We start from the raw sequence: 25,579 nt of genomic DNA, 5'->3' as shown, positions 1-25,579 counted from the left end.
TGGGGCAAGAGCTGGAGGGGTGTGTGGCGTTAGGAGTGAGTGTTTTAAGGATGGAAGCTGTTACAGCACGTTTGCCTGCTGACAGGACCCGTCAACAGGGACAGGAAAATCAGAGCTACAGAAAAGAGAAAGAAGACGCAGCAGAACGGCTCACGTGGCTCATAGGAGCGGGATCCGGTGCCTGGGGAAAGGGGCTGACTTCAATGGACCGCGGCTCACCCCCAGGGGTCGGGGCCAGGCAGAGGGCTCGGGGCTGGGGCTGGCGGCAGGGATTTGACAGCAGGAACTCAGGGAAGAAATTCTCTTCTACTGCTTTCTACTGGCACAAAGATGAAATAAAGGCCACACTGACAGTGATGGCCAGGGGCTGGGGAAGGGTGCGGGACCCTCACCAGGGAAATTCCCAAGGCAGGGCGGCTATCCCTGGGGGTCCACTTGAGGTTTGTGGTCATTCATGTAAAGTGTGCTTTCCTGGTTTCGAGGGCTGAGCACCCCAGGGAAGATGAGTCCACCAGCGCGTGGAAGCAGGGGGCCCGGCGGGCTCTTGCGGGCCGCTTGCCACATGGGACAGGGAAGAGGCTCCTGGGTGCTGGCCAGTAAACTTTGGGCCAAGGGCTCTGGGACTTGTAGGTCCCGGCCACACAACGCCCTCTCATGCGCCCCGCTGTGGGAATGAGGGGCCCAGCCAGGGTGAGAGCCCAGAGCTGTCTCCAAGAGGGGCGGGCAGCGAGGCGCACGGGGGTGGAGGGCGAGGCCTGGCAGGGTGAGTGCAACTCCTGGTTCGGGTGCCGGGGAAGCAGGCCTGCGAAGGGCCAGTGAGAGGTCCAAGGCTTCCCTCGAAAGTTGGCCCCAGCACCTACTGCAGTGTGGGACATGGCCAGGGAAGTCATGTTCGGGAAAATGACAAGTTTCTCTTCGTTTCCAGGTTTTTATTTGCCTGTTATAATCTGATATTTATGTACATATATATATATTTTTGTTTTTTGTAAAGGGCTCATCCACAGACCAAGCAAAGGTGTACAGGGAGACCGGGGCTGCCAGGCAGGAGCACAGCAGAGATGGGAAAACCAATCTTTCCTTTTTCCTTTTTTTTTTCGTCTGTTTTTATTTTTCCTGGGATGGGATCATCAAAGCTAATTGCTATAAAACCTAGAAACCACCTAGAGACTCAGACATCTGCCTACACGCTAGCGGCACACAGGGAGAGGGCACGGGGACAAACTCTCAAAGTCAAGGTGTATTTACATTCCTAGGTGGGGGCAGGGGAGGCTGAGGAAGGGAACTGGTGAGACTGGGGGTGGGCGGGTTGCTAAGGGGTCCTGGGGTATGGTGGCAGCCAGGAGAGAGGCTGGCCCGCGCGGTGGGGAGGAAATGTGCCTGCCCTACACTCGGCAGTGACAGAGGCCACCTGGATGTCGTCTGGCGGGTACCGAAGGCAGCATGTGTATGGAGCTCCTGAAAGGTGGCCGCAGGGTAGGGTGGCCAGTGGGAGGAGTGGCGCTGATGGAGGGTGATACTGGCGGGTGGGGACTCTGGGCTCTCCAGATGGCCTCCTCTGCACCCAGTTGGAGCAGAGATGGCAAAGAAAAGGGAGCAGATGGTGGGGACACCGAGTTCTGTCCCCAGTCCCAGCCAGGCTGCGGATGGAGGTGCCAACCCTGGTTCTGAGGAGCCTGACCAGGCAGCACCTGGGAGACCCCTCTAGGGCCATCTGCATTTCCTCTCCCCTGACCATGGCCTCTCTCTGCCCAAAGGCTGGCAAGGCAGCACCTGAAGGCTCCTGATGTGTAGGTGATTGGCCCCCGAGCTGGAGCAAAGCAGTGTGTGCCCAAGAAGGGGTGCAGCTGGGTTTTGGCAATAAAGTGAGGACAGGGGAATCAGAAGGGAATCTGAGGCAGTGAGCTCCTCTCCTCTGGCCCCCGACTCAAGCTTCCCATGGGCCCAGGACCAGAGGACAAGGCTGTGGCCTGGTGGAGAGAGAGGGGAGCCTCAGTTCCAAGGTCAGGGACCCAGCACAGGCTTCAGCCTTGGGGGTCTTGGCCTGACTGCCCTGCGGCCCAGCCCGGGCTGCACCCTGCCTGGCCTTGCCTGGCTGGATCCTGCTACTCCAAGGTCCCTGCGGGGTTGATGGGGGAGGCGGCCCCTGAGCTGTCATTGCCTCCTGTCGCCTCCTTCTCCTTCTTGCCGCTGTACTGGCCAATAAAGGAGCCATCCTCATTGAACTGGACATCCACGCTGCCCCCGTAGTCGGCTAGGCTGTCGTCACTACCCAGCGGCTTGATGTCTCCGTTGAGGGATGGCTGGCTGCTGCCAAAGGCCTTTTCCTCATTGTCACTGCAGGGACAGAGGGTGGGAGGGAGTGGGAGGCTGCCCAGCAGAGCCCAGGAGGAGCTGGGAGGTGCTGGCCTGAAGGAGGAGGCGTGGCTGGGGGGTGGGGCAGGGCAGAGCCCCAGCACCAAGTTCCACCTGCCTTCCATGTGCTCTGAATGCTTTGGGGAAGAGGTCCTCATCCTTGACACACACCTGGGAGGGCAGGGAGCAGGCATACCACTGGGGAGAAAGGCTTGGGCATGCCTAGGATCCTGGGGGATCTGATGGAGCAAGTGGGCACTCAGCCTGGGGGGGCTCAAGGGGCCTGGCTCCTCGCTTATAGGTGAGCTGGACAAGAGCAGAGCCCAGAGAGGAGGAGCTGAGAAGGTGACAGGCAGGCCCAGAAGGTGAGTGTCAATGAAGGAAGGGCGAGTTGGGGTGTGTTAGCTTCTCCCTAAAACAGGGAGCTGATGGGGCCACCCAGTGGTGTAGTGATTAAGTTCATGCACTCCACTTCAGCGGCCCAGGGTTCGCAGGTTCAGATCCCAAGCGTGGACCTACACACCACTCATCATGCCATGCTGTGGTGGCGTCCCACATACAAAATAGAGGAAGATTGGCACAGATGTTGGCTCAGGACCAATCTTCCTCACCAGAAAAAAAAAAGTAATGAATAAGTAAAACAGGGAGCTGTCAGGCCAGGGAGCTGGGGAAGCAAGGAGCCCTGGTAAGTGGGGACCTATGGCACTCCCAGGCACACACTGTCCACAGGAGGGTCCCGGCCATTGGGGTCTGATAGTATCTTCCCACCAACCCTGCCTTACCTCTCCAAGGACCTGATATCAACCGGCAGCACAGAGGAGAGAGAGAGAGACAGGGTCAGACATGACAGACAGCGAGGCTGGTGCTAGGCGGCCGCCTGCACCACTCCTACCCCCAGCTCACCTGTACTCGCCAAAGGTCTCGTCCTTCATTGGCCGGGCTTCAGAGTCCACCTGGGTGTCCTCTTTATCCTTCACTGGAGACACACAAAGAGGGCCCAGCTTTCTCTCCTGCCCCCTCAGCCTGTCCCTGGACACTTGGGCCCATCCCCAGGTGGGGGACCTGGGGGTGGCTCTCCCTCTGTGCTCCAAGCGCCCCTAGCTCTCGGCCTCAGCAGCTCTCAGAAGCCAAGATGCCTTCAAGGGTATACCATTCCCCCAACATGGGCCTGGCTGCCGTTTGCCGCCGGTCTGCACAGAAGCTCCCTCTGGGCCCCCTGCCTGTCCCCAACATGCCCATGCCATCCTGCCAGGGGCTCGGGTACTGAGGAGGACACGTAGAAGGGATGAAGAGTGGCCCTGGGCTCCCCTCTCCCCTCAGCTCTGCCCCTGCACCTGAGCCCTGGGGTTGGGGTTACCTGAATACTTGCCACCCTTGCTGCGCTTGATGAAGCAGAGGATGAGCAAGACGAGGAGCAGGAGGACAGCAGCGCTCACGAAGCCGATGAACCAGCCCTCGGTGGTGAAGCCGGCAGGAGGGAGTCTCACATGGCCTGAGCGGGAGACCAGAGAAGACAGAGCCTGGGTGAGACTCAAGGGCCCCTGGGGGCCACAGCACCCAACCAAAGCCCATGCCCCAGGCTCACGGCCTTGTGTACGGGCCTCACTCAGAGCCGCTGGCTTCATCCTTTCACAAGCCCTCTGTCCCCTGAGACTGGGCAGGGGCAGGGTGAGGGCCAGCCCCGCAGACACTAGAGGGCCCGGGGGGGAGTAATGATCTGGGGCTGAGGCAATGCTTGTAATTGACACGGGGGGACCCCCTGGGGGGCAGGGGGCAGGGGCAGGAAGAAGGGCCTCGTGCGAAAATGACTGGACTGGAAACAGTTAAAACAGAAGGATACCGGAAGGGGCCATTTCTAGGGCCTGGACTTCCCCATCATGGGCCGAAGGGCACCCAAATTCTGGGAAGTGGAGAGAGGAGCTGTGGCATGGGGCCTGGGGCGGTGGTGGCCATGCTGGGGACCAGGGGCAGCTAACTGGGCGGTGCTTATGGCTCCCTGGTAGCCAAGAGTGGGCCCCCAGGGCCTCACTGGTGCCATTGGTCTTCACAGCCATCTGGTGCAGGAGCACTGTCTCCTTGAGCAGGTGGATCTCGTAGTGGGTGTCGGGCTGCAGGTCCCACTGTGTGTAGGAGCTCTGGTTGTAGCTGACGGACTGCGGTGTGAGACGAGCGCCCATCTTCTCATCTGTGGGCGTGAGGGGCAGCAGGCCTGAGCGGGGGTGCCAGGAAGCACCCTGGTTCCACACCACCCCCAGCCCCTCTGGGCCCAGAGCCCCCCTTCCCCCTGCCCCAGGGGCCTCTTTTGTGCTCACCCCCCAAGGCTTTGAACCAGATCTGGAACCCGAAGTTGCATCGGCCCTCCCTGGGCACCCAGGAGACCACGCTATAATTCTCGCCAGCCATGGCCGAGATGTTGCCAAAACTTCGGTTTCCTGGGGAGCAAGAGGAGGGTGTGGGACCTCGAGGCAGCCCGAGGCCTACCCTCCTGGGCCTGCCTGCCTGACGAGGCCTCTAACATCCCCCAGCTCACCAGCTAGGGCCATGGTGCCTCCTTCCCGCACGATGGCCTCGCCAGGGCCCTCCTTCGTGGTGGCCTGCAGCTGGAAGCGGTACCGCAGTTGGGGGCTGAGGTTGCTCAGGTTGTGCGAACGCAGCTCAGGGTCCGGAAGGTCAAAGGACAACTGCTCCTTGCCCCCATTGTCCACTGCGAGGGCAGGTGGGGAGTTGGCTTTGGTTGCCAGCTCTGCCCACCCCACCCTGCTCCCCTCCACCTCCTGGCTGGGCTGGGCTGGGCTGGCACTCTGGGCCCAGGATACACGTACGAGGGTGGTAGGAGAGCACGTAGCCAGTGAGCACGCCGTTGTGGCTGAGTGGGGGCTGCCAGTGCAGCAGCAGGCTGGTGTTTGACTGGCACTCCAGGTGCAGCGCTTCAGGGTGGCCGGGCACTGTGGGGCAGAGACGAGCAGCAGGTCCTCACCCTGGCCCACCCCTGGGGTGGGGAAGAAGGCAGAGGAAAGCAGCACGGGATGCAAGGCTCACCTCCTTCTGGGGTGTGGAAGGTCATCTCGCTCGCAGGCCCCAGACCTCGGCCATTAAAGGCCTGGACCTCCAGATGGTAGAAGCTGTAAGGCCGCAGGCCCCCGAGGATGGCACTGGTGGCGTTGGCGGGCACCACCATGTGGCCTTTGTGGACGTGCCTCTTGCTGTGCTTCCTCTGACTGCCCTCCCACCAGTACGTCACCTGCAGGGGTACAGGAGACCCAGTAGGGGCAGAAGGCGTCCAGCAGTGACCCCTGGGTGCATGCTCCCCACTGCCCTCAACGGTGACCCTTTCCTCCCAACCCAAGGACTTGTGGGAGAGCGGCTAGCAGGTGGCAGAGGCCCACTCCCAATCCTGTCACTCCTGGTGACCTCACACCTCACTCCAGCGACACCCTCCCACCCAGCCCCTATGCCTTGGACCCTTACATTGTATCCTCGGAGGTGGCCCTTGACCAGGGCTGGGTCCACAGGCCACCACCTGACCAGCACAGTGCTTGAGTTGAGGATCTTGATGCCTTCCAGCTCAGGGCTTGCCTGGGGGTCTGCAAATAGCAGGTGACATGGGTGAGGGCCTGCAGCACTCAGGCCAGCCCAGATGGGGGCAGGCAGTCTGATGAGCAGGGCGGCTGCCTGGTCTCAGGGTCTCTCCCTGCAGACTGTTTATTAGTTGCAAGGGAGAAAACAGTAACTACACGGAGGAGGAACCGGCAAAGACCTTGACCAGGTGATCAAAATTAACATCTGCTAACGTTCCAGATTCAAGGAAAGGAAAGACCTGGCATGGGTCTTATTGTCCCGCTTCTTTCCTTTGATATAACTGGAATATCGGCTGCCGACTAGATAAATGTATTGTATCAATGGTAAGTTTCTGGACTTTCATAATGGCACTTTGGTTATGTAAGAAAATATTTTTACTCCTAGGAAATGCACTGAGAGGGCGGGGCTGGGCGCTCAGGGGCTCCACACACTCACAGTCTTCCCCAGAGTAGCCAATGGTGATCGGAGGCTCAGGGCCCTTGCCCTGGCTGTTGACGGCCTGGACCTTGATCTCATAGGGCACAAAAGTGGACGTGTTGGACACTACCAGGAAGGGGTCGCTCACGATCTGTTCCTGCCAGGTCCCCCGCGTCCCCTGAGGGCGCCACTGCACGCGGTACTGAACCTGGGGGGCATTCCAGTCCATCCACTTGAGCGGCTGGAGGGGGTGAGCAGAAGAGACACTGGTCAGCCAAGAGCACCCCCCTCCTGTGACCAGCTGCCCAGCCCAGCCCCGACCAGCCTTACGTCCCCAGTCACCCTCTGGTCCCTAGCACAGCCAGGGGGAGCAGTGAGCCCCTGGTTCCTGGCCTGATGTCCAGGGGCAAGCTCAGCCCCGGGCCCCTCACCTTCCAAGTGACGACCATGTTGTTGGTCTCGTTCCCTTCCCCCTTCACGTCCACAGGGTTCTTTTCCGGGGCTGGAAAGTAATGTGTCAACACATCAACACTGTGGGCTCCTGCTGAGGCGATGAAGGCTGAGCACCAAGGAAGGAATGGCCCATTCTGGCCCTGGAAGCCAGGAGCCAGCAGCCCTGAGGGAACTCTCTTCTGCTATAACCTGGAAGCAGAGGAGCTGGGCACGGTCACCCCTTCAGGCCCTCCTTGCACAGCCTGGGGCCCTGGTGTCTGAGGCCCCCTCCCAGGTGGCTCACCTGCCTCAGGTGTGACCACAGTCTCGGAGGCCGGGCTGGGCTCCCCAGGGCCGTATTTGTTGATGGCAGTGACTCGAAAGGTATAGTGGACATAGGGTGACAGCTTGAGGGTGGCGGAGGTCTGGTTCCCTGGCACCTTGCCCAGACTGTACCATTTCTCAGGCGCCATCTCCTTGTCCTCAAATTCAATGTCATACTCTGCAAAGGAGTGCACCGGCAATGGAGTCACCAGTGTGTGGCATGTCAGGGAGGGGCAATGGGGGTACAGGTCTGCTCTCCTTGAGGAACCGTGAGCCCAAGAACACAGGTGCATGCCCAGGTGAGGTGGGCGGCCACGGAGCCCCGGCCCTGGGCAGAGGCAGACCCGCGGGAGGGAGGACTAGCAGGGGTGGCGGTGGAGGAGGTGGGTGCGCCACGTTCAGGCCTCTTACTCTCGATGGGGGCGTTGTGGTCATCGGCGGGGCTCCAAGACAGGCGCACCTGGCTCTGCTTCAGCAAGTGATGATCAGACAGCTCCAGCTGCGGCACCGGCCCGGGGCTCCCTGAGGGCCATGGAGGGGGGATTCTCTGGCCCACTCTCGAGCTGGCCACCCCCCACCTCCAGCTCGAAAGGACCCTGCAGTGTGAGCCTGGGCTCCTGTGCCCGGAGGCCTGTGCCGCCCATACCTTCAGGCCTTGAGCCCGATACCATCCTAGGACTCACCCACCACCAGGAGCTCTGCCCTGCTCTCCACCACATCCAGCTTGGTGCCAGCCACACAGCTGTAGTTGCCCTGGTCGCTGTAGTCCAGGCTGTGGATGACCAGGCGCCCATCCTCTATGATGTACCTGGAGGGGGCGGGGGGGCATGTTTGTCCTTCTGCTCCCAGCACATGCACCACTTCCTGCCATCTGCGCTCTGCTCTCCTCCTTTTCCTCTCCTGCCAGAACATTCCCTCTCAAAGTAGGGGGGCTCCTCCATGGATGAGGCTAGGAGGTCTGGACATTCTGCTTTTCCCACTCTGCCCCCTTCCACCAAACCCAGGTTGGGGCTGGGGCCGCACTTGTCACTGTCACCAAGCTCCTGGAGGTTGTGACCATCCCCACGCCAGGTGATGCTGTGCTCCAAGGAGGGGTCAAAGGAGGCCTGGCACGTGAATGTCACTCTTGAACCTTTCTTCTCGATTGCACTCCGGGGCCCCTGCGTGATCTGAGTGGCATCTGAGGGCAACGATGGGAAGGGAGGGTCACTCTGGTGTCCTCCAGAGACCCTGACTCCCCATCCTGGAGGCACTGCTGATTACATCAGTGGGAGTAAGGGATTCATCTGACCTTTGACCTGCAGGTTAGCCACAATGGTCACGTTATTTTGGTCATTGGCAGCCTGGCAGAAGTAGTGTCCAGTGTCGTTGGCTTGGAGGTCTCGGATGCCCAGGGTCCCGTTGGTATAAGGGAAGAAGCGCTCGTCCTGCAGCACGGTCTTTCCTTCCTTGTCCAGCCTAGTGCGAGCAGGGTGGCCTGCCTCAGATCCCCGCAGGCTGGGCTCTCCTGCCCTCCCCAGCTCCCTGGGCCAGAAGATGGCTTAGAGGTTGCCCCCTGCTGGGGCAGGGGGCACTCACCACTGGACGCTGGGCACAGGTGCTCCAAAGGCCTTGCACAGAAGGTAGGCAGTGCTGCCCTCAACTGCCATGTACGTCTCGTTGTCTGGGGTCAGGATCTTGGCTGGTAGCTCTGGGGGAGGAGTAGTCATGGGCGACAGGGCAGGACTCAGGGCCAGGAGAGAGCCCATGGGGCATTGGGGGGCAGACGCAGGGCTCGGCAGAGCAGCCTCTCCCAGGAGGGCTCACAGACTTTGGAAGCTGCCACTGACTGCACCGGGCATTTTCAGGCCCCCAAGAGCCCTGTCCATCTTGCTTCCTCGTGCCCAGCTCTGGCCCCGCCCAGGCTGAGCCTCTCTCTGCCTTCAGCCACAGTGTCCCCTCTGCCTCCAATGTGCCTCCCGTCCCAGCCACTCAAGTTTTACTAATTATTCGAGGCCCCACTGACAGTCTACCTCTTCCCAGAAGCCCTTCTGGCCCAGCCCGTCTTTCCCAAGGCTCCAGGGTGAGCCTCCATTCAGTGACACGTGGTGGGCCCGACCACTCTCTGAGGCTGCTTCTTCATCTGTAAGTGGTGACAAGACCCTGCCCTTCCTCCACGCCCACCCCTGAGCCCCACTGTTGTGAGGATAGGCGAGAGTTGGGTGCAGGGTCCCAGCAAGGAGAAGGACAGCCGCGGCAGACAAACCAGCTGCTGGCTGAGTTGGTCTGGTGGCCTTGCCTGAAGGGCTACAGGGACAGACCCGGGGCTACGAGGCAAGGAGGAGATGGCAGGCAGGCCAAGCTGGCTGGCACTCACGGACGACATAGATGTAGGCATTGGCCAGCAGGACCCCGTGCCGGTTGCGGGCTTCACACTGGGTCACCATCGTGTCACTGGGCTGTACGTTGCTCAGGATCAGGGCTCCACGCTGGATCCGGTACTTCTGGTCCTTGGCCAGCTCTGTGTGTGCAGCAGGTGGGCCCCACGGGCCCGGGGCAGGGCAGTGAGGCTCGCCAAGGCCCCTCCTCATACTTCTCTCCATCTCCCACAGTCTCCAGGGCCCCCCATGCTCCCTGCCCCTGCCCAAGGCCCTCTCACCCTCCACGGGGATCCCATTGATTCTCCAGGTGACCTCTGGTTGGGGCCTGCCCTGCACCTGGCAGTCCAGGCGGACGGTCTCTCCTGGCCCATACAAATGGCTCTGGGGCTTTTGCAGCCAGTACGGGGCAGCTGCAAGGAAGGGGAGAGCTGCCCTGAGCCCGCAGCCTGCAGCCAGCTCTTGTCCCTGGGCCAGAGCCCACCCGCCCCTGTGACAGTGGGCATCACAGACCACCATCCCCAGAGGTCATTCTGGGGAGCTGAGGCAATGGCATGGGGGGGTCATGCCAGGCAGGGGCACCATACCCTCCACAGTGACATAGTAGGCATGCCGGTCACTGCCCAGCGAGTTCTCAGCCAAGCAGCGATACTCGCCGTCATCCTCCTCGCCCACATTCAGCAGCTGCAGGGTCTTGTTGTGGTTCTGGTAGGTGACTCGGTCGGATGGCATGGGGCCACTTGGGCGCAGCCACTTGATGGTGGGCGTGGGACTGCCCAGGGCCACGGTGCAAGAAGGATAAGGGAGGAGAGAAGAGGGGAGAGAGGACAAGGCCGCTCAGCCCTGCTCCACGGCAGAGGCCCCGCCCCATCCCGGCCCCACCTAGGGCGCCCAGACTCACAAGCCCTCGGCAATGCACTCCAGGATCAATGGCTGTCCCTGCAAGGCCACCAGGTGGCTGCTGGAGTTGGTGGGGAAGAGCAGGCGCGGCTTCCTGCTGATCATGCTGTTGGCTGTGAGGAGAATGGGGGTGGGTGCGCGGTCCACTCCTCCCTCCACCCAGGACGCTACCAGGCTGGGCGACTCTGGACACACCAGAGAGCCCCTGGGGCCTCAGTTTCCTTCTCTGTCAAAGGGAGGGCCCCATCTCTGCTCTTGACACCTGGGAAAAGATCTGGGCAGGGTTGATGTGGGAGCCAAGCCGTCCTCGAGGAAGACCAAGGTTGTCTGAGCTATGAGATGGGCCATGTGTGATGCCTGAGGGTGAGAGAGGAGTGTGTGTGTGTTTGGGGGGGTGTATCAGAGCCTTTGGGACTCACTGGCCTTGACTCGGAGGTCAATGGGTTCCTTTTGAATGATGGTCCGGGTGCCAGGGAAGTGGGCGTTGCAGATGTAGTCTGAGTGGTTGTCCGAGGTGAGCACATTGGCAAAGTAGAGGTTGCCGTTCTGGCCCATTGTTACCCGCTCATCCTGTTTGATGTGCAAGATCTCTGTGGGGGTGGGGTGCAAGGAGGCAGAGGTCAGGACCCCCATCCAGGAAGACACACCCACTGACACCCCTACACCAGGCAGCAGCCCCGCGCGGGCACCCACTGCTGTTCATCCAGTAGATCCGAAGAGGCTCTGCACTGGGTGGAGGGTGGCAAGGCAGAATCACCGACTCCCCTTCCTCCACCTCAACAGGTTTCACTGTTTCCTTTGGCCACTTTGGGGCACCTAGAACGGACAGAGAGGCTGGCACAGTGAGTCCCAAGTCTCCTACAGGCCAAGGCAGGGAAAAGGAGGAGGGATGTCCAGGCCATGAGGTAGTTCACATAAAGGGAGGAAGAGACTCTGGGTCCTTTCTGGGCTCAAGGTGGAGACGGGCACTCCACACAGAGGAGAGGACGGGGAGGAGGTGAGATGGCTGTGGAGGGTTAATCCACCACAATTCTCAGCTCCCACCCCTGAGGACGGGATGAAGAAGGGTGGGGGGAAGGCTGAGGTGCAGCAGTGGGGGAGGGGAGCTGTAGAGGGATGCGGGAGTCACAGACCCTTCCATCATCCTGACACAGAAACCATGGCAACGGTTCCCAAGGTAACCGGAGGGGCGGAGAGGGGAGAGGAGCGTGCTCGGGAGGCAGAAAGCTCAGGGAGGATGGAATGCAGAGGGAAAACCCCAGGGAAAGGGCGACACAGATAAAAACAGAGACAGAGCTGGAGAGCAGGAAGGAGGGAGCTGGAGAGGCCAGGTCAGAGGTGGAGGTATGGAAGCAGGAGGGAAGAGGAGAAAGCAGAGGGAAGAGGAAACACAGCCATGGGGGAGGTGGAGAGAGATGCCCCAAAAGTGGTGGAGAAGGAAATGGCAATGCGGAGATGGAGAGGAGATAGAAGCCCAAGCCCAGGCAATGACTCAGACAGAGACAGGGCAGGCCAGAGGGAGAGGCAAAGCAGGCAGAGAATCAATCCGCCAGCCTTGTTGGTCAACATGCCGGAGCCCACAAGCATCCACCATGTGGCAGGCTCCAAGGCCAAGGGGGCGCAAAGCACAGAGAAGAAGACACAGAAGGGGAGATAAGACGAGCAGAAACACAGTGGGGAAAGAAACAGGGTAGGGGGAAGGTGGCTGAAGGCTGGCAGGGCACCCTGTCCCCTCGGCACTCTAAACAACCAGCTGAGAGAGCGTGGCTCCCAGCCTGAACTCCCACATGAGCTCCCTGAGACCTGTTCAGGGACCCTCTCATGTGCCCCAGGCCCTCCCTGGTCCCTGCAGCGCCTCGCACCCTCGGCCATGAGCTGGATCTCGTGGGACATGGCGGTGCCAAGCTTATTGCTGGCAAAGCAGCGATAGGTGCCCTGGAACCTCTGGGCAAAGTTGCTGTTGTTGCCCGTGATGGTGAAGGAGCCAGAGTGGGGCTCCTGGTGCACGGTCACACCCAGTTCCTCCTTGGGTTTGAAGTGAACGCCATCATGAGTCCAGCGGAACCTGTGGGCAGGAAAGGGCTCAGAGGCCGGAGTCCCTGGAACTCGGGACAGGGGCTGGAACAGGCCGGAGACAAGGGGCCCCGGGGGACAGGCTGGGACAGGGCCAGGACCAAGGGTGATGGGGGGGATCTGGGGCATCTGGGTCCAGAAGTTGGGAGGCCCTAGGAGGCATGAGGGCTGGTGGCCGAGGTCAGCTGTCAACAACAGGGCTTAGAGGGTGAAGGCCACTCACTCCACTTCGGGTTTGCCACTGGCCTCACACTTGAGGCTGATGTCGTCTGTGGGGAAGACAACCAGGCGCCGTGGAGACTGTTCCGTGATGACAGGTGGCTCCATCACTGGGGACAGGATGGGGAGAGTGGTGGTAAGGATGGTGTCTGGCTGGTCTTATGGCCTCAACCCCTGTCCCATCATGAAGGAAGCAGGGTCTAGGGCCCTTAGAGGCCCCCTGGCCATGGGGATGGGGGAAGAGGAAGAACAAGCTGGAAAGACCAACTAGCTCAGCCACAGGCATGTGGGACGTGAAAAGAGGGAGAGAGAGGGACATGGCACAAATGTAGAAAGAGAACAGAGAGAAGACAGCAACAAAAGTTACCAAGAAAGATGCCTGCCAGAGAGAGACAAAGAAATGAGACACAACAAAAGCCAAAGACACGGAAACCAGGAACAACAAACTCCTCACAGGGAGAGGGGCCCAGAGAGGACAGAGCATCAGAGAGAAACGGCGAGAAGAGCGAGACAAGCCAGGCCAGGGCAGAGATAGAACAAAGATGGCCCACACAGGTGTGAGAGAGGGACAGGCTGTGACGGCGGGACAAGGACCCAAGAGCCAGAAAAGACGACAACCCACGTAGGGCACACGGCACACAGGGAAGCTGAGCACCCCTCTTTCCCTCTCCCTCGGGCCTTCTGGGAAACACTCCCTTCGCCCCCTAACTTACCATGGTGTCCTTCATCTGAGAAATCCAGGCAGCAAGGGAGAGAGTGGAGAGAAATGCTGACACGAAGCCCCAGCAGGGGGCCTGATGCATGGGAAGAAGTAAGCATGTGCAGACCCCTGGGAAAGGGGAATGCGGGAGAGGAGGCTATGGCCGGGTAACACGGGGGCACATGCCAGGCTGGAGTTGTGGCAGGTCAAGACCCAGAAGGACAAGACAGAGCCTGGATCACCCATCCCAGGCTGGGGCAATGTCCAGGGGAGCCAGGCCACGGCTCTAGTGGGCAGGGAGAGAGAAGTCCGTGCCTTTAACAAGGAGTGCCTTTTGGACACACTCTGGCACCCACCTGGCAGGGCCTGCAGAACTGCCCCCCACCTCACCCAGGATGCCTCAGACGGCTAGGAGGCAGACAGCCCGCAGCCAGGGCACCCTCCCCTGCTTCAGCCTGCTTCCCTCCTAATCCAATTAGCAGAGCTCAGTGTTTTCAATTACCTAGGCCCAGCCTTCAGAGCCCAGCTGCCCCCTCCCTGCAAAACCCTCCCAAAGGCCTCACTGCATCTGCGTTCTCATTGCTTGCAGGGCTGGCGCCAGCCTTCATTTTCTCCCCCTCCTTCCTCCCAGAGCCACTGCCCCTGCCGCAGGACTCAGCCTGGCACCGGCCAGGGTGGCCGTGAGGAGGGGAGAGAAGAAGGGGAGGCGAGCAGTGGATTGCCTCTGAAAGCTCTGCCTCTGCAGAAGACCTCAGTGTAAGGGTCCCCAGGAGAGAGAAGGGGGCTCCCTGGGGACACTGCAGAGGGAGCCCTGAGCTTGGGAGGGGCCAGTGCAGGCAGCCCAAGAGCAAGAGACAGCGACAGGGATGACAGGATGGGGAAAATCGACTGGGTAGAGAAAGCAAAAGAGACAAAGGGGCCTGGAGTGGCCAGAAAGGGAGAGAGCCCGAGCAGGAGGACAGGTTGCACCAGGGAGGCACTAGGCCACCCGCCATGTTGTACTGGATCGATAAAAGGGTCAGCCAGTGCCCAGGGCAGCCAGCTCCTTTCTCCTCACTCCTGCCTTTCTCCCTAGTCTCCCTGGCCCTCCACACAGACACACCTGGCCAGACGGCCCAGCCTGTGTGGCATCAGGGCAGGCTGATGCCCAGGGTGAGACCTGAAAAGCAACTGAGAGGAGACAGAGGGGGAAGGAGGACAAGCACACGTGTGTGAGTCCGGGCATGTGTGTGGGTGCCACGGGGGACACTGGAGTATGCCTGTGAGTGTCTGCCAGCGTGTCTGCATACGGGTATGCCTTGCCAGAATACATCTGAAGGCTGTATGTGTGCACGCTTGCATTCAGTGTATAATTTTGTATTGTATACCCACCTCCGTATCTGTGTGGCTCACTGTGTTCCTTTGTGTCTAAACCCATCACTTGTGTGTGTCTGTGTGCCTCCTGTATGTCCCCTTGGGATCTCTGCCCCTTATGTATTTCTGTGCTTGGATGGATACAGGTGGCTTATCTGCATCTACCCATACGCACATCCACGTACATCTGTAGTTGAGGGAGTCTGTGTAGGCATGACTGCATGGACCTCAGTGTGCACATCTATAGGGCGACCCCAACTTTTGTCCCATCAGCCCCTCTCCGCCTCCTCCAAACACTCACTGCCCTCCCAATGCCAGGTGCCTTCCAAGCCCGCCTCCCTCAGTCCCTGTCCCATTCCTGGCATGAACAGTCTTCCCCATCCCCAGCCCCCAGCTGGTCTCTCAATGACAGTGGCTTCTTCCAGATCTAGGCTCAGGGACAATGGTGGCAAGGTGAGGGGGGAAGAGATTGGAGCTACCAAGGAGCAGGCTCAAGATACACAAATGCTACCCTATGAAATGTCCCGGACACAAGCTCAACAGCCACTTACAGCAGTGTGTTTATATCTCCTGCTCACACTCAGGAGAAGACACTATCACAGTAACACCCCCACCCCCACACAAACAGGTACTCACATGTGGCCCCACTCATATGCACACACTACTCATTATAACCAAATGCTCAGTCGGGGACCTCCACAAACCTGACCACTAAGTAACAACTACAGTGACTCACAAACTTATCCACACGGGAAATCAAAATCACTCAGGAATACCCACTCAGTCAATCACAACCACACACACAAATATACAGTTTGTCCAACTCACAAGCAAACACAAATGCTCATGTTCAGTCACAACCCTCCAGCCACACTCCCCAACACCCACACACCTACCCGTGACCCCCTACAAACATAATGCTCCAGCAGCTCCACCCCTCCAGCCCCACCAAATAACTACACATCAAATCATAAGGATCCAGAAGGCTGCTAGGTCTCTGCAAGGTGTCTTTTCCTGTCTCAGTTCACAGATAGGACTACCAAGGGCCTAAGGTGGGATTATGCAGGTCAAAAGTGGAAGAAAGAATTGAGTCCAGGCCTTTGCACAAGCTAGCTGAGGACTGGGGACTGCCCCATTCTCCTGCTCGCCACACCCCTGCGGGAGGAAGGGGGCGGGGGCGGGCCGAGGGAGAGGACAGAGGTCGGACCAGCGTCACGCCCACTGTCCGTGGTGCTGAAATCGCACGAGCCCGCCCACGCCTCTTTTCCCTGTCCGTGGTGCTGACACACCCCATCTCTTCCACCCCGTCTTTCTCTTCAGAGGTACCCAACGTCCTGGGTACCTCCTGCTCACTCTGCACCCAGGGAAGGAGGCGTGAATGGGTGAGTGTCCGGAACCGGGAGATGAGAAGGCAGAAGATAAAGAGGAGCCCAGCGCGGCGGTGGAGGGAGGTGCTGAGGCTCCTTCCAGCTACTCACATTCCTCGGGGATCTGGATGAGCAGGCAGGGGCTGCACAGGAGGAGAGGCCACAAGTACCGTAGCGCCATGGCCATCTTCCCGGCGGTGCCGGCAGCTCGGCGCGGCACAGCCGGCCGGGTTGGCTCAGGCTATCACCGGAGGGAAGGGGGCTGGTGGGCTGCTTGGGGCAGGAGTCAGGGGTGGGGGCACTAGGAGAGGGGAGGAGGGAAGGGAAGGGTGTGGGAAGAGAGAATAGAGAACGGACCGATGTTAGTGACTAACATCTGGGAGAGCCGGGCTCCTGGCCCCGCCCCCAGCCGCGCCCCCAGCTGGCCCGCTCCCCCATCCTTCCCTCCCCCCACCTTGGAGGGAGAAACCTGGAAGACACTTTGCACTAGCTGGGCCTCCAGGATGCCTTTCATTCCCTTCCTACTCTGTCTGTGCCTTCCCCACCAGCTGCCTCTCCAGCATCAACTTGTTGCCCCAATCAGCTCCCCTGGGCATGCTACAGGCCGCTCCGTGCATGCCATCCCCATGTGTGATTTGATGTGCCAACAAGCAGGTGCCTGTGGGCATGAATGTGGATTTAGATCTGCACGTAGCCAAATAAGCACATCAGTATTTATATGACTCTGTGTGTGCATGCAGCTCATTTGTGTGTCTTCTCTGCGAGGGACGTGCACTCATGCGTGGGTGTGTCTGGGGAATCAATACATGGGTCTGCTGGCCGTGTATGCACACAGGACTCTGTGCCTCTTCTTGTGTGTCTGTCTGTATCTGTGGGGGATGAATCCTCATGTTTGCTGTCTGTGTGCACACACAAGCAGGCATACACACATATGTAGAGAACTCTTGTTGCAGTCTTGCTGCTGTGAGTTTCAGAGCCAACACTGATCCCTGGGTGCTGTTTAGGCCTAAAATGCTGGCGGAGGGCATGGGGCCTTGGGAAGTGGGAACAGGGATGGGAGGAAAAGGGCCCAAGAAGGCTACATTTCACAGAACAGGTTGAGGAAAAAGAAGAAAGAAGGGGGAAGGAAGCCTGTCCTCAAGAAGTGGCTGGCGGGAGGGAAGGAGGAAAGCACCTTTCTGCTGTCTCTCAGGCCCCCAGGGGGCCTTCCCCCTTCCAGATGCTCCAGGCCAGGGTCAGGGAAAGCTCTGGGACAGTGTTTCTGACACCTCTCGAGTGTCTGGCAGACCCAGCTTCTGGGTCTTTTTTTAAGTCTTCAGGGCTTAACTGCTAGATGTGTCCACCCCAAGCTCAAGTGACACCAGCCATGCCCATATTCCACCTGTATGCAAGGAGCCCTGAAGACTGGAGGCTTCTCTGCCAATGACTAGAAGAGGAAACAGACTCTGAAGAAGACAGACAGCTTTGACTCCAAACAGGAAGGGGTGTGAGAAAGAGGCTAGTGGTGAAAGTGCAGGAGAGGCAAGAGCAGGCTGCTGGGTGACTGAGCTTAGAGGCTGGAGCCCTGGTCAGGATGCCCTCACCAAGTCTGTACCGGGCATCCTGGGCCCAGACAGGACCTTATCAGAAGGGACTAAGCCTCATCGAGAATGCTGGAGGGGTGGTTGGGGAGGCCTGGAAGGCCGTGCTAAGGCATCTCGACTCTGTCAGGAGGCAACCAGGAGCCACAAAGTGGTTTTGTGTAAGGTGACCTGAGAAGAGTGGTGAATGTGGCAGATTGCCTGGGGACTGGGCAGGGAAAATGGACGGCAAGTGACAAGCAAATAGCAGTCAGCTTGGAGCTCTCAAACTCCCTCACTCAAAACTGGAGGGGGAGGTGGAGAAGCACCAAAGTGGGTCAATGTGGATGGGCTGAAGGCCAAGAGAACGACCCATAGGGTAGGAAGTGGAGAACACATGGCCAACCTCCAACTTGCAAGAGCTGAGCTGGGGCCCAGAAGGGAGGAGCAACAGCAGACCTGTCCCGCCCCCACCTTCCCCTACAAAGCCAGCGCAAGCGGGGTGGGCTCTAGGTGGCCTTGGCCTCAACTTCAAGGCCTGTAGGAAGCAGTATGAGACTCAGATCAGAGGGCAGGCAATCAAACAGCAGCCTTGGGAGCTTTGAGAGCTCTGGTCTTAGGAGGGGGAGGGGAGAGAAACGAGCAAGGAGAAGCTCAAAGAACCTTCCTGTATGCCAGGAAGCCCGAGTGCTCCATTTGCCGGAACGGTGACGGCTGTCATGCCAGCTCCTCCATTTGTCCTCCAAATCTAGGCTCCCAGAATGGGGTTTGGCATGTGTACCCCGCGTGTAAACGCAGGGGAACTACGATAGCTCCAGCCCACTGGTTCCCACACTCTGGCCCATCTCAATGCCCCACAGTCTCACATCCGGCCTCGTTTAGTCTCCTGGGTGTTTGCCACCCAGCTCACCACTTTCCCGGGCACTTAGAGACAGGCAGGAGCCAGAAGGTTGAGAGGCCCCTGACAGCTGGGAGGGGGCTCTGCCTCCCCCTCTCCCAGTGCCGCTGAGTCTCTGATCTCTCACCGTTCCTCAGGCAATTACAGAGCAAGCAGCTCAGGTTGTCAGCGCAGCAGGCACCCCCCAGCCCCCCCCCCCCCCCCCCGCCCCGGCCCATCAGCACCTCCAGGGGCAGGGGAAGGGGGGAGTGCTCCACAAGCTGGTGTACAGATGGAGCCAAGGCCACGTCTGCGAAGGCGGGGCAGGCTGGGAAAGAGTGAAGGGTGACAGACAGGGTGAGAAAGAGGTAGGAGGGAGCAGGAGAGGCTGAGAAGTGGGGCAGGGAACGGGAGACAAAGACAGACACTGGACCGCCACGGTAACCAAGACAGAGAAATCTAGAAAGAGAGACTCAGGCAGTGGGGAAAGGAAGAGGAGAGGAAAGAGGAGTACAAAGGGTGAGACACAGCCGCAGAGAGCACCGATAAGAAATGGCCAAAAAAGCGAAAAGAGTGAGGGTGTGTGTGTGCTCACGCACAGGCATGCGTACGGGCCTAGCAGTGCCTCTGCAGAGTCCTTGGCCCTTGGGGGTGTGCCAGGCAAGAGGCGGGGCAGGAGGAGGGGAGATGGGCCTGAGTCACAGGAGGGGGCTTCTTGGGCTCGGAGGTCAGGCTGGACTGAGAGGCGGGGCAGAGAGAAACACAGAGAGAGGAGAAGCTGTGCGACAGGACCAGAAAGACAAACAAAACACAGGACAGTGACAAGAGACAGAGCGGCAGGTCTCTGGCCACTTGTGGCATGGGGCCAAGGGGGTAGTTGTAAGACAAGATGAATGAGCCACCGCTAGCTGGCCCTCAGGGAGCAGGTGGGAGCCCCCACGGGCAGGGGAAGGAGAAGCACCTAGAAGACCCCAGTAGATCCTTCCAAGATTGCTGGTACCGTGGATTGAGCAGCCGGCTGGCTGCGGGGAGGTGCCCATGCATCCACAGGAACAACAGTGAATGTCTGTGTGCACGGGCACATGGGCACTGACTGAGCATACCCACCGCTGTGCTGGGGGTGTGCACAACAAAGGCAGGCTGCTCCTCCCCTGGGGCCTCACACAGCACGCTGGGCAGGCAGGGAGAAAGGGTGTGGCAGGCACCAAGGTGGACCAGGTAAGGCCCACTGGAGCCTGCGGGGAGGGGCTCCATGGGACCCCAGAGGAGCCCCGCCTCCGAGCACACCCTGGCCCCACTGTGCCCCTGAGTCCCCGGGGGAGTCCTCCCTTCTGCTCTCTGGGGCTTTGGTGGTCACGGAGTCAGGCTGAGTCCCGGGGTGGCTGCTTTCCTCTCTGAACACATACACACATACAGACACACATGCACACTCTGGGAACCTCCAAGGGTGCCCTGAATTTGTTCATGGCACACATGCCAGGCCAGCTCTCAGGTCCTGCCTGGGGTCGTCTCTGCCCCTCCTGTCTGATAGAGATGCACCTGCCAGAGGGAGAAGTAACAGCAGGGCAGCGCCCCATGCCCTGGGAGGCCCAAGCAGGGGCAAGGATGGGAGCTCAGTGCCCCAGCTGTGTGAGATGGTCATTGTGGGTGCCGGGTGCGCGGACTTGTAGTCCTAGGGGGTACATAGGGGCTCCCATGCCTGGGCTGCCTCCTCAGGCTGGTGGGGGCCTTTGGGCCTGTCAGTGTGTATATGAGGGTATGGGTGTCACCTACATCCCATGCACTGTGTTCTTTAAGGCTCCTCGTGGCCCTCCCCCGCAGGCTGTGGCTGGCGGGTTTCCATGGAGATGGAGCCCGGCTCCCTCCGCTGGCAGAGATGGGGGAAGCCAAGAGGAAAGCTTGCCGCAGCCTAATGGGTTATTTAGATAATACATAAAGGAGGCTGCTGGGTGGGAGCCCCCACAGGGACCTGGGGGCCGGGAAGTCTTAAAGGACTGCCGCTTCATCCCCACCTCACCCCTCCCTAAGGGCCCCCCGAAGAGTGCGCCCTCAGCCCCCTCAAGGCTGCGGTCTCCACGGCAACGACAGCTCACCTGTAATAGACCATTCTCCTTAAAGGAGGAGGAAGGGGTGGGACAGAGGTTTACCCTTTGTGGGAGAACGGTCTCCACCAGGGACGGAAGGGGGCTCTCACCAGCCGGGACAGACAGTCTTTCTCCCCCATCCCCATCTCCCCCTGCCCCCCATCTCAGTCAGCTTCCCCACGTTATTAAATAAATTCACGGATAGCACTTAGCACATGCCAGGGGCTCTTCTAAGCAGTTTTACACACATCACTTATTTAATCCTTAAAATAACCCCGGGGAAGGAGACACTATCATTATCCTCATTTTACAGATGAGGAAACTGAGGCTCAGAGAACCACAGCACCATGTCCAAGGTCACAGAGCTGGCACTGACGCTCAGCAGGGGTGGGGTTCTAGATGGGGTGGAGGCTCCCAAAGCCTCCAAAGATTATTCTACGGGTCAGCTCACCTCTCAGGGACTCAGGCACCCCAACATACATGCCTGTTCGTGTTCCTGGGGCCAGGGTCCTGGACAAAGATGGTTTCCAAGCCGTCCTCCCCCTGGGGAAGGGCCTATTTGCTAGGCAGATGGCAGGCAAATGCAGGGAGCAGGGAGGGCAATCTTGGGAGGAGGCCACACGGAAGTAGGGTGTGACCCATATGACACCTCAGCAGAGAGCAGGAGCGATCCCCTCCCTCAGCCCTGGGCTTTACACAAACCCCCATCCAAGGCCTCCATCCAAGAAAAGGTATGTTCCTTTCCCTGTTCAGCTGATGGACAACCTGGGTTTCTTGGTCACCTCCTCTGCTATCCAGAGCCTCGGGCTGCTCTGACCCCTTTCTTGAAGCCAAAGGCCCCAGGGCGCCTCACAAAGAGGCCTCTGCTACCTGGAGGGTCCCTCTCTCCAGTCAAGGCTCAGGGACAGTGCTGCCTCCCTTCCCGTGCAGAAGGGGAAACTGAGGTACAGTGGAGCAGGGGCCAAGACTCAGGCCTCCCAGCCCACTAAACTGCCAGTGCTACAGCCAAGTTTCCCACACACAGTGGGGGAAACCGATGGCCATGGTCTAAAGGCTACATCCCCCTCCACGCCCTCAGAGTCCTCCCATCAGCTCTGGACAGGATTCTCAGAAACCCCCGACCTGAGAAATGAACCCGGTGTTAGAGGGGGATTTCGGGGCCAGGCCAGAGGGGGCAACATACATCCTGTTCTTATGGGCTAGCAGGGCCTGCCTCCGGGCCCCGAGGCGAGAGGAGGCTGCAAAGCAGGCAGGCAGTGCAGGGAAGGTACCAAGCAAAGGGAGAGGCGAGAGGGGCCTGGCCTGCAGCAAGAGGTGCTGGCTCCACGCCTCGGAGCTTGCTGCTCAGACCCCTCAGGCCCGGGACACCTGGCCCAAGGCGGGGGTGGGCAAGGGCGCCTGGAAACGGCTCAGACACTGCCAGGCCCCTCCAGTCCCCTTGGAGCTCTCCACTCCCAAAAGGTTAAAGGGCAGAGGGGGCACAGGAAGCCCGGGGGCAGACAATGGAGGCTCTGTCGTCCCCAGGACCTCAGCATTCCTAAGGCATGAACACAGGCGGCCAGGGGAGGGGCCAGAGGGCACCCCCTCAATGGGAAGCCCCAGGTCACGCAGCGAAGAGTGCCAGCCTCTGAGGACACCACCATCAGCCCCGCCCTTTCCCAGCACAAGCCCAGTCGGGGCATACGAGGGGACCCAGGTGGGCACAGGAGGATGTGTGTGCATGCTCTCTCATGTGCGCGCGCGCACGCGCGCACACACACACACACACACACACACACACACACACACAGATGCACACACACAACCAGATATATGGTCCCCACACATGCAAAGAGGCATACTGGAAGCCACGCACACCCACAGGCCCAAAGCCGCCCCATGCAAACCTCCAGACCTAGCTGCCCTCTCCCAATCTGCCTAGCTCTGAATGCTCTAGATGGAGAGCCTAGGGGAGGGAGCTTTTGGGGACCATCCCCTCCCTTCAAGCTCCATCCTCAGACTGACATCAAGATGGACAGGCTCGGAAGGCCGCCCTCCTGCTCCACCCAATCCGAGGCCAACACAGCTGTCCCTGCGGGTTTAGGGCCAGAGATGGGCATGAGCTGCCAAGTGGCAGGACTGGCTGGGTGCTCCCTCTGCAGCTTCGTGACCTGGGGTTGCAAAGGCAAGCTCCTGAGGCCTTGGGGGGCACTGGACAAAGAAAAGCTTCTGGAAAGCCCAGCAGCCCAGCCCCTCCCCCTGCAGAGGAACTCCCCACCCCGCCTCGCTCCTCCCTCTCTCAGCCCACAGTGCCCACAGCCTTAGGGAGCCAGAAAGAGCCTGTGGATATCTAGGAAGAAGGCAGCTGGCCTTGCTAACTGCCCGCCTCCCAGTCCTCTGGCTAGTGGCCACTAGGTGCCCCCTGTCCACCCCCCAGGTCAGACAAGGCCCCCACAGGAGGTCTGGGTGGAACCCAGTGGACATGTGCTGGGTGGCTGCCACTCAGGGCAGCAGAGTGGTCGCCCCCATGCTGAGCTCAGGGCCAAGCTCAGGGCAGTGAAGATTGGGGCAGGGGAGAGGTGGGAGGATGGGAGGGGAGAGGAGCAGGGAGAGAAGATAAACAAAAGCAGAGAGACGGACGCCAGGGCACCTACAGGGAGGGGTGGGGCAGGTAGAGGCAGGAGGGGAGTGGGGCATCCCCACAGTGAGACTCCAAGTGAGCAGAGAGGGGAAAGGTAATGGCATGGAGGGGCACGGAGAGGTGGACGGCTGACAAGGAGCAGGGCAGAGGAAGCAAGAGAGAGAAAAACTAGGGGGCAGGGCCTGCTGAGGGCCCATTCCAGATGGCCCCACCCAGGGACCTACACCCAGCCTTCTCATCATGGGAGGAAGGAGCAGGGCAAAGACAACAGGTGGCTTGGGACTCTAGAAAGGGAATTCAGCCCCCTGCCTCCCCCATTGTCTGAATCACAGAGGGGCCGGGGGAGCAGGGTGTTGGCTGGGATGCCCATCTTGGCCAACGTATGCATAGGACCCCACATCTACTCCATTCTCCCCCAGGGCACCCTGGGAACCCATTCCCCTCCTCACCCCAGAGCCCTTGAAACCTTTTGCCCACAAAGGGGGTCCGGGAAAAGCTTCCATCACACCTTCACCCTGGCTCTCCTGGAGGCTGGCCAGGAGCTGCAGGCCATTACTGGCGTGGCCTGGCTGGGCCACTCTGCAAGGCCACATGGCTCTCACTGCCCCGAAGAGTGCCCTGAGACATTCTTTCCAGTTGCGGCCATTTAGAGTGGCACCACGGACTGTTTGCCTTGAAAGGGACCTTGGAGATGAAGGAATCCGTGCCCTCATGTGATAGCCAAGAGGGCTGAGACTCAAAGCAGGGGAGAGACTGAGTGTCTCAAGTCACTGGGCTGGGGAATAGCAGGTATGGCACACGGTGCTGCTTCCTCCATCACAGCTGGTCTGGCTCAAGTGCGTGCCATGGAAGGCACCTGTGCCTGCGGCCGAAAGAGGCTGATGGGGTGCAGCTGGAGCACCCCTGCCCGCCGGAGTTGGCCTCAGACAAGGCCCTTCCTCACTCCTTGCCTCCCTTTTCCCTTCAGATAGTCACAAAGGAAAAAAGAAAACCAATCCGCACCCCCTGAGGACAAAGACAGCATTGGTCCGGTTTGTCACTGGCTTTTCCAGGGGCAGCCCTGAGCCTGGCCAAAGCAGGCCCCTGGCAGGGAGCAGCTGCCCAGTGAATAACCACCCGCCCGCAAGCCCGGGCTCCGGGGCAGGGAGCAGCTCAGTACTGCGCAGGGAGGGACCCTGCCACTTCAGGGTGCTTCACACCCACTCAGAGCTCTGCAGGGGGCTGGGGCTGGGCACTGGGGCAGAGCTTCTTGGGAGAGGTTGTTGCAAACCTGGGAGACTGAGGCTGGGGTGTGCTGAGCGCGTTTCTCCCGTGGTGATCAGATCACGAGCGAGCCTTAATTTCTTTTGTTCTTTTCCATCTATTTCAAGTGTACCACAATAAGATGTATTACTTTGGGGATGGCACAAACATAGACATAAATGAGCACGGAGAAAGAGAGACTAAGATGCAGTAATGAGAAATGGCCAGGAACCAGGGAGGGGGGCCCAGTCTCAGCTCTGATCATGAACCTGCCATGTAGCCAGAGACAGCCGAGAGCCCCCGAAGGCTCAGGAGCCCATGGGGGCACGTGCAGGTGCTGCATGGGTGCTGTGGCAGGGGAGAAGTGAGGCCCGCTGAGACCCATCGCCTGCTGCAAGGAGCTGATAAGAGGCGGGAGACCCCGGGCAGCCCCTCGCCCCAGTCGCCCCGCAGGGAACTAGAAAGATGGGGCTCAGCAGCGGTTCACAGGAAGAAAGGCTGACTGGCTTATTCACCATCTGGGCCACGTGAGTCAGCAATGATGACACTGGGCTGTCCTCTGGGTGGAGTTAACTGGAAGCAGGGCACCTACTTGGAGGGGAGTGCCAGGCCCCCACTCCTTCGGGTGGGCAGATGGCACCGGGCCTGCCTCCCTGAGACAGGCAGGGATGGGCAGGGTGCCAGATACCCTGTAGGGGGCAGCAGGTTGTACTAGGTGCTCTTTTCAACCCCTCCCAACTAAAAGACCCCAAAAATCTGCCCTAAGAAGGGGGAATAGGAATTGTAGACCCCTCCCATAACCAAACAGAGGTAGGAAGACTCGGCAACCGGCAAAAGACAAGGCCCTGAGCATCCTGCTTTCCAGAATCCCTGGCCCTGAGCCAGCGAGGCCCTCTCTCCCTCACCCCTACCTAACGGACCCACATTCTACACCCATGTGCATAGCCGCACATCAGTGGGTGCCCAAGCGACCTCACTCAGTGTACCCTTTCTTGGTCACAAGAGCCTGCAGAAACTGAGGCTAGAGACGCACCCTGGGTCTGGTGGGGAGGAGACCCTGGTCCCGGTGCAGGCTTGGAGGGGAGCCCCTGGGAGTCCAGGCTGGGGTCTGGAAAGAAGAGGGA

The 25,579-nt window shown here is 59.8% G+C and overlaps 1 protein-coding gene across 4 annotated transcripts in view; it reads right to left on the bottom strand.

The window, feature by feature from the left end:
* Positions 1-920: 920 nt before the first annotated feature.
* The window catches only part of L1CAM (L1 cell adhesion molecule), a 25,915-nt gene continuing 1,256 nt past the window's right edge, over positions 921-25,579 (bottom strand). The window contains exons 2-30 of one of the 4 annotated variants that reach the window (XM_046672610.1): positions 25,489-25,563; positions 24,484-24,573; positions 16,185-16,374; positions 12,658-12,763; positions 12,224-12,426; positions 11,055-11,177; positions 10,781-10,951; positions 10,363-10,474; positions 10,049-10,233; positions 9,743-9,874; positions 9,461-9,604; positions 8,683-8,794; positions 8,396-8,562; positions 8,128-8,284; positions 7,788-7,912; positions 7,516-7,626; positions 7,085-7,282; positions 6,780-6,850; positions 6,367-6,589; positions 5,821-5,936; positions 5,392-5,593; positions 5,175-5,297; positions 4,883-5,056; positions 4,665-4,784; positions 4,382-4,537; positions 3,710-3,844; positions 3,256-3,328; positions 3,135-3,146; positions 921-2,334 (exon numbers count right to left, since the gene is read on the bottom strand). In XM_046672610.1, the coding sequence (XP_046528566.1) occupies positions 2,103-2,334; positions 3,135-3,146; positions 3,256-3,328; positions 3,710-3,844; positions 4,382-4,537; positions 4,665-4,784; positions 4,883-5,056; positions 5,175-5,297; positions 5,392-5,593; positions 5,821-5,936; positions 6,367-6,589; positions 6,780-6,850; positions 7,085-7,282; positions 7,516-7,626; positions 7,788-7,912; positions 8,128-8,284; positions 8,396-8,562; positions 8,683-8,794; positions 9,461-9,604; positions 9,743-9,874; positions 10,049-10,233; positions 10,363-10,474; positions 10,781-10,951; positions 11,055-11,177; positions 12,224-12,426; positions 12,658-12,763; positions 16,185-16,260 (3,759 nt within the window). In that variant the 5' untranslated portion in view covers positions 16,261-16,374; positions 24,484-24,573; positions 25,489-25,563 and the 3' untranslated portion in view covers positions 921-2,102. Of the gene's footprint in view, positions 2,335-3,134; positions 3,147-3,255; positions 3,329-3,709; positions 3,845-4,381; positions 4,538-4,664; positions 4,785-4,882; positions 5,057-5,174; positions 5,298-5,391; positions 5,594-5,820; positions 5,937-6,366; positions 6,590-6,779; positions 6,851-7,084; positions 7,283-7,515; positions 7,627-7,787; positions 7,913-8,127; positions 8,285-8,395; positions 8,563-8,682; positions 8,795-9,460; positions 9,605-9,742; positions 9,875-10,048; positions 10,234-10,362; positions 10,475-10,780; positions 10,952-11,054; positions 11,178-12,223; positions 12,427-12,657; positions 12,764-16,184; positions 16,375-24,483; positions 24,574-25,488; positions 25,564-25,579 lie in introns of those variants that run through there. The other 3 variants (XM_046672611.1, XM_046672609.1, XM_046672612.1) reach the window with 3 other exon arrangements.

The sequence above is a fragment of the Equus quagga genome, chromosome 10 (assembly GCF_021613505.1).
Source record: "Equus quagga isolate Etosha38 chromosome 10, UCLA_HA_Equagga_1.0, whole genome shotgun sequence".
Taxonomy (NCBI): domain Eukaryota; kingdom Metazoa; phylum Chordata; class Mammalia; order Perissodactyla; family Equidae; genus Equus; species Equus quagga.
Note: the sequence above shows the minus strand (reverse complement) of the source record. Positions and strands in the feature narration are given on the sequence as shown.